The sequence below is a fragment of the Caloenas nicobarica genome, chromosome 8 (assembly GCF_036013445.1).
Source record: "Caloenas nicobarica isolate bCalNic1 chromosome 8, bCalNic1.hap1, whole genome shotgun sequence".
In the NCBI taxonomy this organism is placed as follows: domain Eukaryota; kingdom Metazoa; phylum Chordata; class Aves; order Columbiformes; family Columbidae; genus Caloenas; species Caloenas nicobarica.
Genome location: NC_088252.1, coordinates 29,207,634 through 29,225,876, shown reverse-complemented (window position 1 = coordinate 29,225,876; position 18,243 = coordinate 29,207,634). Strand labels below are relative to the sequence as shown.

Here is an 18,243-nt window from a genome sequence, read left to right as displayed (position 1 = left end):
ATCACGTAAGAGGGAAAATACCGTGTGGTGACTTACTGGAGCAAGCAGACGGGCACCGCAGTGAAACACCACGTTCCAGGGACTGATCACAGTTTGCTAAACAGCAAATGTGATGCTGGAGTTGGGCAGATGGATGCACACCAGAATATCTGCCAGGAATAGCTGTGACGTGCAGGACAGCGGTGTTATTTCCTCCCGCCCGCTCCTGGCAGTTTGTATGTGGATTTTTGGTGCTGCTGTTGTTTGTCTGTGGGCTCACGGGAGCTAGAGAGCCCCATGAGTAACGTCCCAGACCCTGAGCACTTGTTCAGATGGTTTTTTGTGTTCTGCTGGCCTGGAAAAGGGCCCAAATACTGAACAAGCCTCGGATGGGAAAGTATCTGCTCAGTAAGTTTTTTTCTGTTTTTTTAAAGAACGATAATTTTTAACAATATTAAGTCTTATCAACACAGGGAGTGTCACGTGAGAGTATGTGATAACCACAATTTTCTTTGTGTTACATTTTTTTACTCTGCCATTTTGGGTTCTGATTCATTGCAGGTGCATTGTTATGAGAACACTGAGTGGGCTGTTTCTGTTCAGGACAGTTTTGAATGCTTGCTTAAAGTTCCATTGATATTTTGTCCATTTTAAGGACTAGAAAAAAGCTAACTTGATGTGGTTTTGTTCGTGAAATATTTTTGACTTACAGATGGAGCTAATCAAGGATTTTGCCCATGCAAATAGATTTTTAAAATTTTGATTATTGATTGTTCTACATATGCATTATTTTAAGTAATTGTAAATGAGAATATTAATAAAATTGATTGCTGTTTTCTAAATTCTTGTAGATAAAACCAGCAAAGAGAACACACTGGATATTTGTACTTACTCTTTATCTTAATTTTAAAATTTCCTTGAATTTTCTGTAATAACGTTAGCTTTTTTTGTATTCATTGAGGTAGCAGCAGGGAAAGGCAATGGAACTTGGCAAGGACAAGAAATTTATTTATAAAGACCACAGGTGTGATGTAAGCAGATACAATAATTTCTAATCAGTGCAACTTAAAATCACTTTCTGGGGTAATTAATGCCCTCTAAAATGCTTTTGTGTTAATGGTATCCGTCAAAACTTCGCAGCTTATGAACTGCTATTAAATAATCTCTTCACTTGATTGCACCAAGTCATTTAATATAGCAAGTATACAATATTTAACTTAGAAAAGGTGAGTTCAGGTGGTTACCATAAATACCGATACGGTGATTTTGAGGCTGCCGGTTTGTGTGACCACGCTGTGTTCTGCAGCGCTGCTGCTCCCTGCTGGGTCCCTGCCTCGTGGAGCTGGTTCTGGAAGGTGTCACGGCACGTTCCGCTGGTCCAGACCTGCGCGGTGAGCGTGTCCCAGGGCGATGGGTTTGGGGTTTCTCCTGCGTGGGCAGGCTCAGCAGCGATGCTGTTGGCCGCGGCAGCCGCGGGCTCGCACGCCCTTCCAACAGGCTTTAGTCTCAGCACGTTGGGTTCTGCTCCTCGCTCCTGTGCCGTACCCCTGCGGCCGCGAAAGCCTTCTCTTGGGGTGCCGCAAACGTCTCGGTGAATTTCAGCCGGAACGATTTGGAGAGGTGGTAATACAGGATGGGGTCGAAGCAGAGGTTGGACACTGCGAACAGCAGGGTGGATTCTTTGGCTTTGAAGAGAGCTCGCTTCAGCGGGCAGCTGGTGATGGCGTCGCTCTGGCTGAGCGTGTAGGGGATGCGCACGACGTGGTAGGGCACGAAGCACAGCAGGTACCCGGCGCTCACCAGCAGGATGCTGAGCAGGGCTCTCCTCGCGCTGCCGTAGCTCTCGCTGTCTTTGTTTCGGTAGAGCTGTCTGACAACGAGGAAATTGGAGATCAGTATCACAGCTGAAAAATTCAGGAATATTGCTGTGCATATGAAATTAGTTAGCACGTGCCAGTCTCTTCCGAATTTTGATTTGAAATCGATGCATCCTGCCCCGGGTCTCTCTTCAATGGTTTTTATCGGAATCGCCATGTTCGGCACCGTGATGAGGAGCACCATCGTCCACACGACTGCAGACAACATCTTGGCAAAGCCAGGCTCTTGAATGCGGTAAATCTTACAACTGTGCATTAGCTGAAGGCAACGATCCATGCTCACAAATCCCAAAAATATAATCGATAAATACATGTTCAGGTAGATGAAACAGGCTGTGACTTGACAGTGGAATATTCTCAGTTTCCAGGATGCAACTCCTAGGTCAACAATGATCTTTACTGGCAACGCCAAAGTCAACAAAAAATCCGCCGTTAAGAGGTTAATTAAGTAGATGCTCATAGACTTCTGCTGCTGATCTTTTTGTGTGAATGCCCATAGTGCAAAACAACTTCCAATAAATCCCATTAGAAAAATCAAGTAGTAAAAATAGGTGAAAGGTTCCATTTCTTCCCCGACAAGGCACTGTGAAACATTGCTTGACATTGTGAACTTCTTGTGCAAGCCGGTTTTGCTGCGAGGAGATCTCGGGAACCTACAGAAAGAACCAAGGAGACATCAATGACATCAGCTTTTGCTGAGCAACAGCAGATATTCTCTGAGAATTTTGTTGGATTAGTTTCATGGAAAAAACACAATTGAGAAGAAGTATTTTTCTCTCTCCTCGTGCTGCTTCACAGATATCCAAGAGTGCTTTGTTCTTGTATCAGGAAAGCTTGGAGATGTATTAGAACTGGTTCTTGAAAGCATGTAGGCTTCTGAGAAGTTTTTCCACGAGCACAGTCTTTCTGGGTGTGTATTTGGTTCAAAACCCCTTCCAACCAACCAAAACACCAAAGAAAAAGGGTTGAATTTGTTCAAGATTAAGCATCTGGTTAATAATGGTCATACTAAGATTTTATAACTTTTGAACGATTGAATCTATGCCTTAAAAAGGGTAATATTTGTAGCACCTTGTTCTATAAAAGTGTGTTAAATGCAGATATATCAGATGAGCAAATAGTTCTAATCAGTTTTCACAAACTGCTCTCTTCCTACATGCACAGCGGATAAATTAATCTCATGTTTTTCTGAAGCCTTTAGAAAAAAGCACATTCTGAAAGAAGCAGCTATTAAATATTTTTGCTCACTCCCCTTTTTGGCTTCACTAAGAAATCACAGGGTAGAAAAAAGGAAAACGTTGATCTTATTTTAATTAAATGTGCTACTCCATGACTGTCAGGGTGTTCTTGCTGGCTTGCTGTGCTGTCAGGCTGCTGCATAGAATGTCTGTGGGAAAGGAGGCACGTTTGTTAGAATTTCTTGGATTAAACCCAATACATTTATGTCTTGAATAGCATCAGGCTGCAACAGTTTATTGTATTGTTCCTAATTTTAATATATAATATGAGAGAACTGCATTCGCACATTTATTTTCTGCTGTAAGATACGTATCCAGATGTGCGTAATTTGTAAACCAAAGTGACTGCAGATCCTCCAGTGGTTTAAAAGAGCGGAGCAGCAGTTTGTTTCTCGGTTGGCTTTCTGCAGGGTTCTCTAGCGCGTAAGGCAGTTGCCAAGCCTGGGTCTGTGCTGGGGTGAGGAGCTGCCGGGTGGGAGTCCCCTGCGCTGGGACAGCCCCGCTCGCCCTGGCGAGGGCATCCCAGCAAACCCAGCCCTGAAATACGGCTGAACCGGAGCCGCCGAGGGACACCGGCCGGGATCGGGGCTCAGGCTGGTGAGAACACTTGCGCCTGGCTTTCCCTGTGCTCGGCACAGCCCGTATTCAAGCTGTATTTTCACATAGCTCTAGACGGGCTGGAATAAAGACCAAAGCACGTACCTGTCTCAGCGTCTCTGGGCTCCTCCGAGCATCAGCCTGCGAGCGTTCGGTGTCTCTGGGCGGCTGCTCTGCAGCCCGGGAGCGTGTTAACCTTTTCCTCTGGCGCAACGGCTGGTGGTTGAAACGCCTCCGTGGTTTTGAAATGTGCCGATTGACGCAGTTCAAATAACTAAACCACGTGGAAGTTACCTAAAAGAGAGGTGACAGAAAATGTCAGTGTTCACGGCAGAGCCCAGAGATGCCCTTTTCCCACTTCCTGGGGCAGGGGCATGCCGAGGACGGGGGTCCCCCCGTGCCGAGGACGGGGGTCCTGAGCTGATCAGCCTGAGCTGATCCTCAGGCACTCAGTGCTCTGCAGGATGGAACTGAGTGGTGGGGAGGAAAATGGCTGAGAAAGAGCGGCGTTAGCCAGGACACGGTGGGCAGGAGCGTGGGTTGTCGCGGTTCAGAACGCGTTTCTGTGGAGCGAGGTGCCGGGGTGCCGGCTGTCCCCTCGGAGCGCCCAGCGGGACGGTGCCGGTGCTGCACGCCGGCCCGCGGGGCGAGCACTGAAGTTTAAACGTTCACCACGTGCGTGAGGGTGACGGGATGTGTACACTGAGTCAGCCCCGCGTGGGGACTTGCGTGTCCTTCCCAAAACCTCCTCAGGTGGTCCCAGGTTCTTGTCTGGCGCTGGAGATGTGTGGCAGCAACTGCTGGTTCTGTGCTTTTGGTTTTAAAAATCTGAAAGTCTCCCCCACTCCCCGATATGTCTTATGTTTAAAGATCTGTGTGGAATCAGGGTTTTGTCATGTAGTTGGCCTCTTTCATTGTAATATTCCTGCATGAAATCTTTTTTTTCCTAGAGTTGTAACCTGTTTTGCAGATTTAAAGGCACACAGGGATTCTACCAATAGCAATTACAATTCTAAACCTTTGGCCATTTGCCAAGCACTATTAAAAATAATAATGACACTTTATAAACACTTCCCCTACATCCCTAATTAAGCTTTTTTTTTTTTTTTAAAAAAAAAAAAACCACAGGAGAAAATGTCTAACATGAGGCCAGGGAGCCGAGGTACTGATAATGATACTAAAACCCCCAAATGTTAGCGCTTTGTCACAGTTGAAAATCCACAGGAATTTACAAATCACATACCAGAGCTTTGTAAAGAAACAAATGAAGAATGTCTGGTTTTAAGTTTAGTAATAAGCTTAAAGTTCAGACCATGTTTGTCGAAATGTTTGCAAAGCTTCATTATCCACAAAGATCCCATGTTCGGTTTTGAGCAAACATGGACTGGTTTTATGGTGTTAGGCTCATAGTGCAAAACTGGTCTTTGCATACTCGTATTTTTCTTTTTTTTTAAATTTGAAATGCAGCATTCAGTCAGGTTTTTTCTGTGTGTGTGTTTGTGTCTACCCTTTTCTGTACAGTCAATTTACAGCTCAGAAGACTTTTCCAGGGCTAAAATCCCAATGTGATGGTTGGGTAAACCTTTACTGAAAAACGATTTACACTTCATACAGAAGTGTTTTGGGAGGAGAAGAAACACGAGAACGTGAGTCCACTGAGTTGTGATTCTGGTTTTATTGTGGGTCAGTGTCATCCTCTTCCCCTGTCTATATGCCTCATTTAAAAGGCCCTTTTCGTTTATAAATTACAGATGCAGATGGTAGGTTTTGCTGTAGTTAAAGTTGCTGAGCACTTCTCATCATAAAACCCTATTTTTGGTGGTTTAAACTTTGCTGAATTTTTGACGTTGGAGGTTTTCCATGATGCATGGCTGCCCGGGCTGGTGCCTGGGCTGGCGGGTGCGAGAAGGGAAGGGATGCTGGGAACTCAGCCAAAACGATTAAATCCGTTCTGAGAACAAAGCTAGAGAAAAGAACATCTAAACCTTAAAAACCCAAACCTAAATCCAATGACCTTTCTGAGATCATCGGGAGAGTTGTGTTTTGAACTGGACACACCAGAGATGGATGTGGGTGGTCCCAGTGCTGGAATCAGTTCTGATACCTCTTCACATTTTGCATATTCAGTTGAAATCACAATCACAGAACAGTTTGGGTTGCAGGGCCCTCCCCAGCCCCCCAAGTGCCCCCCTGCCATGAGCAGGGACATCTGCACCAGCTCAGGTTGCTCAGAGCCCCGTCCAGCCTGGCCTGGGATGTCTCCAGGGATGGTTCAGCCACCACCTCTCTGGGAACCTGGGCCAGGCTCTCACCGCCCTCAGGGCAACAATTTCTTCCTCTTGCCTACCCTGAATCTCCCTCCTTTAGTTTGAAACCATCACCCCTTGTCCTGTCTCAACAGGCCCTGCTCAAAAGTCTGCCTCCTTTTTTTTTTTTTTTTTTTTCCAAAGCTTGCAAAGTAATTAAAAAGTTAGACAAACATATATTGTGGAAGTGTTTTCATCTCCATGTGCCACTGTGCTTTCACAGCCACAATTATTTAGATTTACGTGGGCAAATACCAAGCCATGCTATGTAAGGAACTAAATGTTTTTGCCATAAATGACAAAAAAATCTCCCTCAAAGCAGCAGATTCCCTTCCCCAGCAGACAGTTTCCCTTCCTTGGAGGGAAAAGCCTGCAAAGTTTCAGTTTGACAAGAGTCAGGGAGCTCTGAAAAAACCAGATAAATAATCTTTAATATATTTTCCTGAAAGAACACAACCAAAATGCAGCTTTCTCCCATAGTCCCGAGGGTTGGCTGGGCCGATGGACCCCCAGGCTCCAGGTGGGGGCTGCGGTGTGGGTGCTGCCCAGGTGGAAGGGATGGGGTGAACCCCACCAGGTATGCGATGACTGCGCAGGTGGAAGGGATGGGGTGAACCCCACCAGGTGTGCGATGACTGCGCAGGTGGAAGGGATGGGGTGAACCCCACCAGGTGTGCGACGACTGTGCAGGTGGAAGGGATGGGGTGAACCCCACCAGGTGTGCGACGACTGTGCAGGTGGAAGGGATGGGGTGAACCCCACCAGGTGTGCGACGACCGTGCAGGTGGAAGGGATGGGGTGAACCCCACCAGGTGTGCGACGACTGCGCAGGTGGAAGGGATGGGGTGAACCCCACCAGGTGTGCGACGACTGCGCAGGTGGAAGGGATGGGGTGAACCCCACCAGGTGTGCGATGACCGCGCAGGTGGAAGGGATGGGGTGAACCCCACCAGGTGTGCGACGACCGTGCAGGTGGAAGGGATGGGGTGAACCCCACCAGGTGTGCGACGACTGCGCAGGTGGAAGGGATGGGGTGAACCCCACCAGGTGTGCGACGACTGTGCAGGTGGAAGGGATGGGGTGAACCCCACCAGGTGTGCGACGACTGCGCAGGCGGCTCCGAGAGCTCTCGGTCCTTCAGTTTCAATCCACCCGTGTGCCGGCAGAGCCTGGGACGGTGCGTGCTGCTCTCGCACCAGAAGTTGCCCACAGCCTTGGAGAAGGCTCAAAGCCCATATGTTTATAAACCTTTCACCCTGAGGCAGTACCTGTTAGGACTAGGATGAAACACGGTGGCAGAAAGGTGAAGCACATGATATTTCTGTTCCTGTATCATCTTTAAGTAAAATGAAAGCATTCGGCTTCCAGAGCCATTGCCTGAAAGCTTTTGTGGGCACTTTATGCACCAGTGTGTTTTCCCTGTGTGATGATAAAAATAATTGAGAAAAAAGAAAAAGGCTGCACTGGAAAATACAGTTAAAAAAAGAGATTATATTTATATATAGAAGGTTAGTGGCTTTCAGCTACTATCTTTGTAAAAAGAGAAATGGTTTATCATCATGCCAAAAGCATAGGAAAACCCAAAACATCATTCTTGCTGGATTTAAATATACCCCAGAGTTTCTGGACTGCATCCCTGTGTGTTTTGAAATGGGTCTTTGAGTGTTCTTACCGTCTTCTGCAACAACAGAAGGGGAGTTACTAAAAATCTCAGTTTGGTATGAACATCTTTGGTGTACACCATGTGACTTCAGAAAAGTCCTGTGGAATATGGTATAGTGTAACTGTGTTGCTTTATAGAAGGATCCTCTTTAGATGCTTGTATTGAGCATCACGTTTTATAGAAGTACTCTTACATTCGGTGCCTAAGGGTGACAAACAATCTTAATGCTTAAGTTTATAGAATGTTTCCCCTAAGAAATCCTATGTATATATTTTGAGGCTCCGTGCAGATCTTTGAGGATTTCATCTGTATTTTTTCTTAACATTTTCTCCCCCATTGTTGCGATGGTCCTTCCTGAAGCTGCGTGCTGCCTCGGCGCGTTGCTCTGGGAGCTGGTGCGCAGGAGCTGCCCAGGGTCCCAGTCCTGTCCGCGGGCTGCGGGACGTCGGCGCTGGGCGGCTGGGGCCACACTTGGCCGTGTCCCTGCCCGGGGTCCCCGTCCCCGGGCTGGCCGGTGCCCGTCGCCGCGTCGTGCCGGCTCCCAGGGAACAGCAGCACGTTGCTTTGGCGATGGGCTGTTGGACGGTCCCTGGCCGGGGGCACCAGGGTGTTTTGTTCCAGTTGTTCCTCTCTCTGTTTTGAGATCCAGACAGGTCATATCCCACCATAATGCAGTCACAGCATCAGCTGCAATAGCACATAGTAAATATATTGGCAACACGCAAGAATGTGTTTATACAGAGAAACTCCACTTGGTATTTTTACGCTGAAACCTTTTTCTGTTACTGCTGGTTCTCATCTGTCCGGTTTCTTTGAGGCTTGAATACTTGAGTAACTTTCTGAAACGTGTGTTGTTTTGCAGCCCTGAACCTACGTTATGTTTATACTTTCCCCAAGTGTATTGGATCTTTTGGATTTAGAAATTTCAGCCTCACTTGAAGTTTTCAGCTTGAGATGCAGTTTTTGATACAGCTTTTCTCTAAAGGGTATGCAGAGGAAAAAATAAATAATGGGATCAAGGCAGACGTTTGCAGCAGACAGTACCAGGGTGAACTCCTTGGCATAGAACAGAGTTGTTTTCGCCCGGCAGCTGAAGTGCGGGCTCGTCTGGCTGAGCGTGTACGGGATTCTGCAGAGGTGATAGGGGACAAAGCAAACGACAAACACAAACATGATACTGAATATATTACGGCTGGTTTTCCTCTTGGTCACTTCTGAGCTCCTTCTGAATCTTTTGTAAGAGCTGTATATTTTTTTTGATATAGAAGTGTAAACAATGATTAGCAGAAGAAAAACAACCCAGAATATTCCTGTGCAAATATAACTGGATGCCTTGTGCCACTGTCTGCCAAGCTCACTTTTAAGACCTATACATTTTATGGAGTAATTCTCTTTAGTGATTTCAGTAGTTAGGATCATATTTGGAAACGATATAAGCATTAACAATAACCATACAATTATAGAGACCACCTTGCTGCAGTTAACAGTGTGAACAAAGGAGGCGAATAAAGGCTTTACAATCTTGTAGTATCTATCAAAACCTATGAGGCCAAAGAACGCTATCCCGATATACATATTTGTATAAAAAACAACAGCAGAGTATCTGCACACAAACGCGTTGAGCTGCGGAGGTGCGATTTCTGAATCGGCGAGAATTTTGAAAGGAAATGTCAAGCTCATGAGGAGGTCGGCAACCACGATGTTTTTGAGATAGACAATAAAACTCTTTTTGCTGGCCACGTACAGGAAGACCCAAGCTGCCACGGCGTTCAGCGCCAGGCCCGCCAGGAAGATGAGGCAGTAGAGCAGGGGAAGGACCGTCCTGGTTATCACTGTGCTGTGGCTGCAGCTGCCGCCCGAGGAGTTGGTGCTGGAGTTGAGCATCCTACAATGTCCTTGTTCCTAGAAGCAGAGAAAGACTAATTAGTACAAGACTTCTGCTCTTACTTCAGAATAAACCTGCTGTATTTCTCAGAAATTGCCACATTATCATTTCCAGCAAGGATGCATAGTAAGTATTTTCCAAGTGGTGCCATCTCACTCTTTGATGCTCAAGGGTTTACTGCTGTTTTGAACAGAGAATCTGTTTGCTTCTCCGTTTGATTTCAATCTGTTGCCTTCAAGCCCTGTGCTGCCCTTTTCTGCAGGTGTCGGCCTCCGCGCTGCAGACTGGGAGAGGACCGATGCATAGTGATGTGACTCCAGCACGTCTCATGAACCCCCAAGGACCAGAGTGTATTTTTAGCACTGGTTTACCAGGAAGCACGTGAGGGATATGAATATTCCTTGTACAAATGTTCTGGTTTGTATACAGGCACAGAGAATGCTCTTCTGTTAGTCAGGCCTGGAAATATCTCGTGTTTGCCAATATTTTCTAATGCTCACTTCAAAGAAAGCCTTACATGCCGCCAGCACAGCTTGCGTTAAGCGTTTACTTTGAGTAGCACGTGTCTGTGTGTTAGCGTAATGTAGAAGCCAGAGCTGCCCTCTCAAGTCATTCAGATTTAGATTTTAGAGGATCTCCAAGAAGAAATCACATCTGCTGTGTGCTTTTCTTTGGCAGGATGTTTATGGGGGTGGATTATCCTCTGCAGGGAGGGCAGAACAGATATAGATACAATGCTGTTGTATTTGGCAAATGAAAACCTAGGCAACTGGAAAACACATGCTGTGGAGCTGGGAAAAAGAAAGCCACCCTATATTTTAGAAAATAAAGAATTTCGTTATTGTCACAATCAGAGCTGGTAGATGATGCGTCTGTATAGCAGACTGGAACCTGAACGCAACCTTTCAATAACTAGAAATGGGAATTTGCTTTTAAGTAGGTAAAACTGGCTTCCTTTGGTACGTTGTCTCCTGTCTGTTTTGCAGACTCGGGTGCGGCTGAGCAGAGCGGCTGCTGTTCTGGGACGGGCTGGAGCAGGGAGCCGGTGTTGCCGTGTGCCCACCCGGTGCCCGCGGGCACCCGGGGCTGGCGCTTCTCCCGTCAGACCTGCCCTCCTGTCTTTGTGTGTCGGCTCTGGTCGTCGGGGCATTTGTTGTTGTTTGGTTGGGTTTTTAAAGGAACAAGATGGTGTGGAGGGCAGGTGTTACACTATAGCTACCACGTGAATAGATGTGTTAGGATTAGTAGGTGATAATGGGTAAGTTTGGGGGTGATATTGCTAAAACGAGAAGATTCTCCACTTTTCCCTCTGTATCTTTGAGCTGGAAAGCACCAATAACAATTGGCATTTTTATTTAGGATGGTAGCACGCTGTCATTGAAAACCGTTCTCTTCCCACTGCCGAAGCCCGAGCGAGACTGTAAACGTTTCCGTCCCTGGGTCTGGGCTGCGGGGCCGGGCTGCTGCGCTGGCCGGCGGCGGCTGCTCCGCGGAGGAGCTGCCCGCTCACGCTTGGCCTGCGCGTGTTCTTGCTCAGGCCTAACCCTTCATCACAAGAGCATCCTCTTCTCCCGTGGAACGTGAGAACTCACAGTGGCTCCACCAAGGGATGTGCGGCTGGAAATGAGCTTCGGTGTTCAGCCCGCATTCCACGTCGGGTTCATCTGGAAACTGTGACGGCTCCTCATTGATGTTCATCGGTGGGTCAGTTTAGGAGCTTTCTGTCCAGATGCTACTCGAGGCGATGACTAAACTGAAGGATTATTTTTTTTCCCTTCTACCTAATTCTTGCAGCACTGCTGGGTTTTTTTGCTGCTGCGTAGCCACTGCTGTTTGCTGGTGTGTGTTGGAGGGTACATGTTGGCACCCAGCAATTTGTGATGTGTAGGTGACAATGGCCTTTCATACTCGAGCAGCATTTTGTGTTCAAATGCCCAGTCCAGCATAAAGTATATTTATTCTATGTCAATAATATCAACTAGTTGTGTAAAAGCAGCAGATTTGATTCACCACTTAATGAGATTGTTTTGGTAAAATATATGAAAGTTTTGAACTTTCTTAGTTTGCAAATCATGTTGTCTTGGCAAAACACAAAAAGAAGGTTGCATAAGCCATTAAAAATGCTTAGTTCCTTCTGTATTCAAACTCTTACGCTTCATTTATAACCCTTCTAATATCACCAAGGCACTCTTTCTTCCGTAAAAGCCGTCAAATTTCAAAGTTCATGGCTGCTTTACTGAACATAAGAATAATATTTACAAGTTCTTTCCCCCCGCCCCCCGGATATAATGAAGTTGTGTAGTACTGAGTGCGCATTTTAGCTATTTATGGAAAGTAATGCAGCTGCTTGGTGAATAACTGTGCGATGCAGTGACTGGGTCGGGGCTGTTGGCAGCGGTCAGTGTCCTCAGCGGCTTTGCGACCTGCACTGTGGGGTGTATCAGAGACGGAGATCAGGCCAAACGTGGTCTCTGGTGTTCGCGGGGTTCTGGAGGAAGCGCAGTACACAACACGCAGAGCTGCCACTCCTGCTGAGGTGTGCTGAGAGAAGAATATTTCTCTAACATGTTCTTTCCGATGCGTTAGGATGCTTGACCTCTTGCAAGCTTGCCAGGAGACTAAGATTTTGTTGGTTTTTTTTTGTTCTTATTATAACATCTGTCGCAAGGCTATGTCTGGATCTCAATACTCCAGAGAATAAAAGTATGCAAAATATACTACATATTATTTCAGCTCTTTAAAATGGTGTTTTGGGTGGTAGTTTGTCATAGATGCATAGAGTGTAGCGATGAGCAGTTGCATTAGGATGCCAGCAGATGACAATCGCGTTGCTGTTGCAGGAAGTCATGAGGAGCTGCGATACCATCGTCTGTGGTGGTGCTGAGCGCCCGCTGCCGTGGGGACGGGGGTCTGTAAAGGCTGCAACATCGTCTGGGGGTCTGGGTTCCTCGCTGTGCTCTGCGTGCTCCCCCTTCCTTCCTCTCCTCCCCAGCTGCTCACCCTCTAACAAAAATACACGTTGCAAGCCGACGTTTTCGGGCAGCACAGGGATGAGGAAAACGGGTGGTTTTGTCCCCAGGTTAATGGGAGCAGCGTGGCGCACAGCCCAGCGCTGGGGGAGCGAGGGACGCGGGCACCCCCAGCCCTCCCCGCAGCCACGCTTCCAGCATCCCCCTTGTCCCACGTCACTGCGGCCACCGGGCCGGCACCGGTGAGCGCAGGTGTCTGCGGTGCCAGCGGTGTGTGACATGCCGCCCACCGAAGGTGTCACGCACAGGTCGTGCGGGATGTTTGCCAGGTGCGTACAGTAATTTCTGGTGTTCTGAAGGACAAAGTGAGTGAGGAGAGGCGACAGGTAGAAGGAGCAGCTGTAGATAAGGCTGTTTGTTCGTTGTCCAAGGGCTCTTTGAAGGGCAGCGCAGGCACCTGCGGTTGCAGTGTGAGGACACCTCAAGGGCGGAATTTTATTTCTGTCTTGCAAAACCCACCAGTGATTGTTTCATTTCTTCTTCTTGCCCAGGAGTCCCTAGGCTACTTTCGAAAGCTGAAATTTAACTGCCTAATTTTCCTGAAAGTTAAAGTTTTCATTCTCTTTTTATTTCTGATTTTTAGACAAGGGTGTGAATTATTCTAAACCTGCAATCTTTTAACATTAAAAGATTAGAGCTTGTGAAGTATCTGTGCAAACTGTGATATTCGCACTGAAACTTGAGCAAAGCTTTGAGCTGTTTGCATGTAGGATCACTTTCTGATCTAATCCAAATACTCGATTTTTTTTCTTATTAAGCCTCCAAAAAACCCCACCGAGATCCTTGTGATCTCCCATCAGTAACAATATCCAAATTAGGGAGTGGTGGATGTAAGAGGAGAAGTTAGGACCAGAGTATTAGGAATGGTCAGTTTATGATTTGATATTAGAGGATTAAACAGACCAGCTTTTAGAAGTGACTGTCTTGTTAAAGTTGGCTTTATTCTAGTAGGAGTATGTCAATAAAGCATTTTAATGGTTAGTAGTTTTATTCTCCTAAAACTGGGTATTTAAAAGACAGAAAATATGGCTCAAATAAAGAAATTGTTCCGTTTAGTATTCTATTGTAATAGTAACATTTTGCATTTAAATATTTGATTTTTTAATTCTATTTTCTGATTTTTAAGCTATGAGATTTAAATAGTTATGTTTCCTTAATTGTAAATTAAAACAAAAGCAGTTGCTGAAGAAGATTCTGTTTTGCGAGATGCCCGATGTGGAGCAGTCCTTACCTGGCGCTCTGGCGCAGCGCTGGGGCGTTCCGGGGAGCCTGTCTGCCCTGCTTTTCTGTGTTCATTTACTCTTGTGGCTGCTCATTCCAGGTGACTTGTTTGTGTTTTGCGTAGCGCGTGGGTGATTTCCCGTTCAGCTTATTAGTCAGTTAAAAAAATTAATTACAGTGGTAGTTATTTTAAAGTCAAAAGAGAATGTTTGAGAGCGTTGGTATCATACAGAAACGTGATGCAAAGGCAGAGTCTTTCACCTGGAAGGAAGCATCAAATCACGTGCGGTCTCTCGTCAGCCGTGGGCAGGTGTGCAGAAGGAGCGTGTCCCGTGGGCAGGTGTGCAGAGCGAGTCCCGCAGCCGTAGTCCCGCTGCCACGGCCCCGCTGCCACGGCCCCACTGCCACGGCCCCGCTGCCGTGTCCTTGCTGCCGCAGCGGGTCAGCCAGTCCCGGGTGGCTCCGCTCTCCCCATCCCGCCGCACAGGGCACAGGCGGCAGTGCCGCCAGCACACGCTCTGCAACGATAATTAGATAATTATCTCCCGATCAGCGGCGGTGGTTCGTGGTGCAGCTGAGGAGCTGCTGGGCTGAGCTCAGGGGCTGCAGATGGTCGGGCTGTTTTCGTCCACGTGGAGCAGCACTGAACTGCGTTCAAGAAAGACACGTTTGTGCAGTTGGCAAGGCAGTCAGTGCTCTGAAGTTCAGGGCTGGTGTTTGCTTTTCTTCAGCCGTTCCCAGGCCTGGCTGTGACCTTGTCTATGGAGCCGAGCGGCTGTCAGAGCGGCTGCTCCTGTGCTGGGCGTGCTGGAGCGCAGCGCACGGGCCGGCAGCGGTGCTGGGCAGGGCCTGAGCTGCATTCCGCAGATAAGTGCTGCATCTCTGGTGTATGGCTTTTTGCTTTTTAGTTTTTCCTTTTCTTTGAACCTTTATCACTTGTCTGTCTTCCTGTTCTTTCCATATGTCTACTGGGAGGCTTTGAAATCAAGCACAAAATTAGTGGCAATGTATGGTAATGGAAAAGGTAATATCTTTGTTATGAAGCTGGAAAAGCAGTATATTCAGAGAGAGGTCTGAGGTTCGGGGAGAGAAATTGAGATTTATGTATTTACTTTTTTAAAAAAGTGAAATATGTAAGCTGTATATATTACTGTTAATAAATATTTAGTACATGACTTGAGCTCTGCCTTACAGTGCGTAGCCCAAACCCTCTGTTAAATACACAGTTGCCTCCTGGACTTCCCTTCTGTGTTTCTCCCCGTACAAGCATGGGCTCCAAGGTGTGGGCAGGGGGCTGTTCCTCCAGCTGCTGCTGCGCTGCCGTGTGCGCGTCCTGCGCTCAGCCTGGGCCTGGAGCCCCTGCCCTCCCGCACCTCAGGGGATCTTTCTCCGGGAAATAAGGGGGTATCTGCGGAGACAAAATTGTGTTTACGCTACTGCAAGTGCTCTTGCTCCTCTGTTATTTCCGAGACTCCCAGGTCAGAGCCATAATGGTCAATTATTCATTGCTTTTGGGTGGTGAGCTTGGCTGTTTGTTTCATAGACAGTTTTTAACTTGCCTTATATTCCGTTTTTGCAGCAGCGTGAGTGTTCAGCCTTCTAAGAATCTGCCTCCGAGCTCTTGGGGGCTGCTGGGCAGGGACTGTGATGTGAATTTGGGTTCAGTTACTTTCTCGGGTGTCCAAGGCAGGGACACGCTCTGGTCCCCTCTCAGCTGCCTGGCACCAGGTCCTTCCTCCTCACCGGGCTCCTTCCTCTTCAGGTGGCAGCTCCTGCGGTGATCCTGCTGGTACCAGCCCCCGGGTTTGGTACCAGCCCCCGGGTTTGGTACCAGCCCCCGGGTTTGGTACCAGCCCCCTTCCCCGGCCCTGCATCTGCCCCGTGGGCTGGCGGCTGCAGGTTTAGGATTCACGTCCCATGGACTTTGTGTGTCACCCCTCACACTGTCAGGGTTTCTGCACAGTCCAGCTGCTCCAGTCAGAGGGAGAGATGCGTCACGCTTACGTCTTCATCTGAGTACGAACGAGAGAAGATCTCGGTTTTCTCTGGGATGCCACTGGCGAACGAGCGCTCCTCAAGATAATAACCCAGTCACCATCAGAAAACACACACATCGCAGTTCTGTGTGTAGTTGTGTACTGTCCTTTTCGATGGGAACGGCTATGGAAACTTTCAGTCATGGGATTCTGTTCTTCTTTTATTAAAAATAAGAACAGTAAACTTCCGCCTTGCCCGCAAATTTCCTTTTTTAGAGTCATAAAATCTACAGACCCACACTATGTGCTCCGCAGCATCTTAATTGGAAAGTCCATGAAATATCTGTTGGCACTCAGGATTGTTGTGCGTTAAATATCTTGCGCCATCAGGGGATTCGCCTGTAAGGTTTACACTTCATTTTTCTTTACTAACGAGAGGCTTCCTGGAAATGTCACATCTGGCAATCATCTCGGCAGCGCAGTGTCACCTCCCCGCCAACTGCCCTGCCACCGAGTGACTGATCCTGGGAGGCTCTGGGGCTGCTCAGAACCGAAACCATCTGTGCTGTGTGTGCGTCCTCCTCTGCCGAGAAACGTGTTTCTTCATGGAGGCACCTCCTGGTTTTGCCACGTGGCAGACGGTCAGTCTCTGGTTTTGCAGTGGGTGGACATGTAGGTACACGTGAAATTCGGGCACTCGCATCATGACCGGGCTCTGGGACTGAGGCTGTACATGGGAACTGCTGAAAGATTTGCCAGTTCTGTGTGTCCTAACGCAGTAAGTCTTGGCAGTTCTCATCTCCAGTGATGGATGTTGTCATCAGTCACAAGGTGTTCCTTTGTAAGGGGACAGAACTTGTGTTTTAGATACTTCCGGCTCTATTGAAAGCCCGTGAGCAGAGCGTGACCGTAGTGCGCACCGATGGCAGGGCCGAGGCGGAGAGCTGGAGCCAATGCCAGGACGGTTTCGACTGCACGTTCATTATTCCATATTTGAAAGGCTCGATTTGAGTCTAACTTGAAAAATTCCAGCATGCTTAAAAGGGGTTTTTGGCGCTTTCTAACACCCAGTTCCTTTCCTGGGGTCTCATCAGATCACAAGTTGCTCTCGCACAGCCTAGAAATGGGGCTTTGTTGTACAGCAGATACTTCCCTTCATTTGGATCCTGGCTGTCTGGATATCCCTTCCCTCTCCCCGGGAAATCCAGAGAATGCCTTGGAACAAAGTGAAGCATCTTGTTCTTGTCAAGGCTGATGAGGTTGGAAGCGAGCTGCCTGTGCGAGGTGTGCGGCTGGGCCGGCTGCTGCGCGGGGGGAGGACGCACGGACAGCGCGGGTGGGGGGACACACGGACAGCGCGGGTGGGGGGACACACGGACAGCGCGGGTGGGGGGCATGCACGGAAACAAATTTGCACACAAATTTTCTGCGCACTTCGGAGAAGTGAGCAGTGGTCCAGGGCAGAGGATTAAGAGCTTAAGGGGTGGGTTGGATGTCTCAGCTCTGTGTACAGTTTCACCCCGTTGGAATGACTCTAGACAGCAGGGCAAACTGAAGGGTCACTTTGTTATGAAAACATGGATATTTTTCCAAAATGCCAGCCAACTTTAGTGCTTAAGGATCTAAAGATTTGGCTGCTGTTTCCAAAGGGTTCGAAAGCCAGCAGTGAGCGTGATTGTGAGGAGACTCCTGCTGTACATCGTATACTTTGGTGGCTTAAGAACAGACCAATAATGTGTTTTACCTTAGTCGTACAGGTCTGACAGGAGTGGGCTGACAGCTTCAGACGTGGCTCTTGTAAAGGAAGGATCGCACACGGCCAGACCATTGCCACACAGCAGCAGTATCTCTGACTACTAATCTTATGGGTCTGTGCCCCGTTATCAAACCTTCTGATGAAGTATTCGATGCTTCCAACCCATCTGAATGTGAAAACACATAGATTTTATTATTTCTGTTGCCATGTTCTGCGAATTGGTAAAAGCAGAATGAACAAGATAAATAGTTTTACAGAATAATCCTACTGGATGGCATGCTCATTGCCAAAGGATTGCAGGGCTTCTGGATTTGGGTTTTCTCCCCTGTCAAAGCTGCCGGGCGGGTGTCTGTGCATCGTGTGAACAGTCTCCTGAGCCTGACCGGGATCTCTCAGACCCGTTCCCGGGTCATGGCCACGTTCAGGTGTCACCGCTGTCCCCCCGGGGTGGCCCGGGCTGGCGCATATCGGAACGAGCCCGGTCATGGTCACACCAGTTGTGCAATTACAGTTGCTTAATTAATGAGATTCTGCTGTGCGTCAATACAAAGATATGTTTAGAGAACTTCTGAGGGTTTAGTTTCTGTTTTTAAGATGCCCAGGAAGCTGTGCTGGTGGAAAGGCACAGTGAAGGGGTTTTGCTAGAGAAACCGCAAAAGCAAAGGGCATAACATACGTAGTGACAGACCTCTGGCACAGGTCACGCTCTGGAGCTG

General features: G+C 47.9%; 3 protein-coding genes across 3 annotated transcripts in view; 1 reads left to right on the top strand and 2 right to left on the bottom strand.

Moving 5' to 3' along the window:
- Positions 1-18,243, top strand: part of MED12L (mediator complex subunit 12L) — a 96,754-nt gene that overhangs the window by 25,433 nt on the left and 53,078 nt on the right. The gene's annotated exons all lie outside the window — the stretch shown is intronic.
- Positions 1,486-2,460, bottom strand: GPR171 (G protein-coupled receptor 171). The gene has a single exon (XM_065639568.1). It carries the CDS (start codon positions 2,458-2,460, stop codon positions 1,486-1,488), a length of 975 nt encoding a protein of 324 aa, XP_065495640.1.
- Positions 4,242-9,544, bottom strand: P2RY14 (purinergic receptor P2Y14). Its single transcript, XM_065640162.1, has 5 exons — positions 8,535-9,544; positions 8,045-8,249; positions 7,670-7,675; positions 7,089-7,210; positions 4,242-4,344 (listed from the first exon to the last, which is right to left on the bottom strand). Exons 1-5 carry the CDS (start codon positions 9,542-9,544, stop codon positions 4,242-4,244), a joined length of 1,446 nt encoding a protein of 481 aa, XP_065496234.1.

What these genes read in the sequence shown, in the direction of transcription:
- GPR171 (XM_065639568.1), bottom strand. Translation starts at nt 2,460, where the DNA reads ATGTCAAGCAATGTTTCACAGTGCCTTGTCGGGGAAGAAATGGAACCT.
- P2RY14 (XM_065640162.1), bottom strand. Translation starts at nt 9,544, where the DNA reads ATGCTCAACTCCAGCACCAACTCCTCGGGCGGCAGCTGCAGCCACAGC. An exon ending in GGGGAAAGTATAAACATAAC is followed by an intron (nt 8,250 to 8,534) that starts GTAGGTTCAGGG and finishes GCCCCCGGCCAG; the next exon opens with GGACCGTCCAACAGCCCATC. An exon ending in GCGCAGTCGTCGCACACCTG is followed by an intron (nt 4,345 to 7,088) that starts GTGGGGTTCACC and finishes TTTAAACTTCAG; the next exon opens with TGCTCGCCCCGCGGGCCGGC.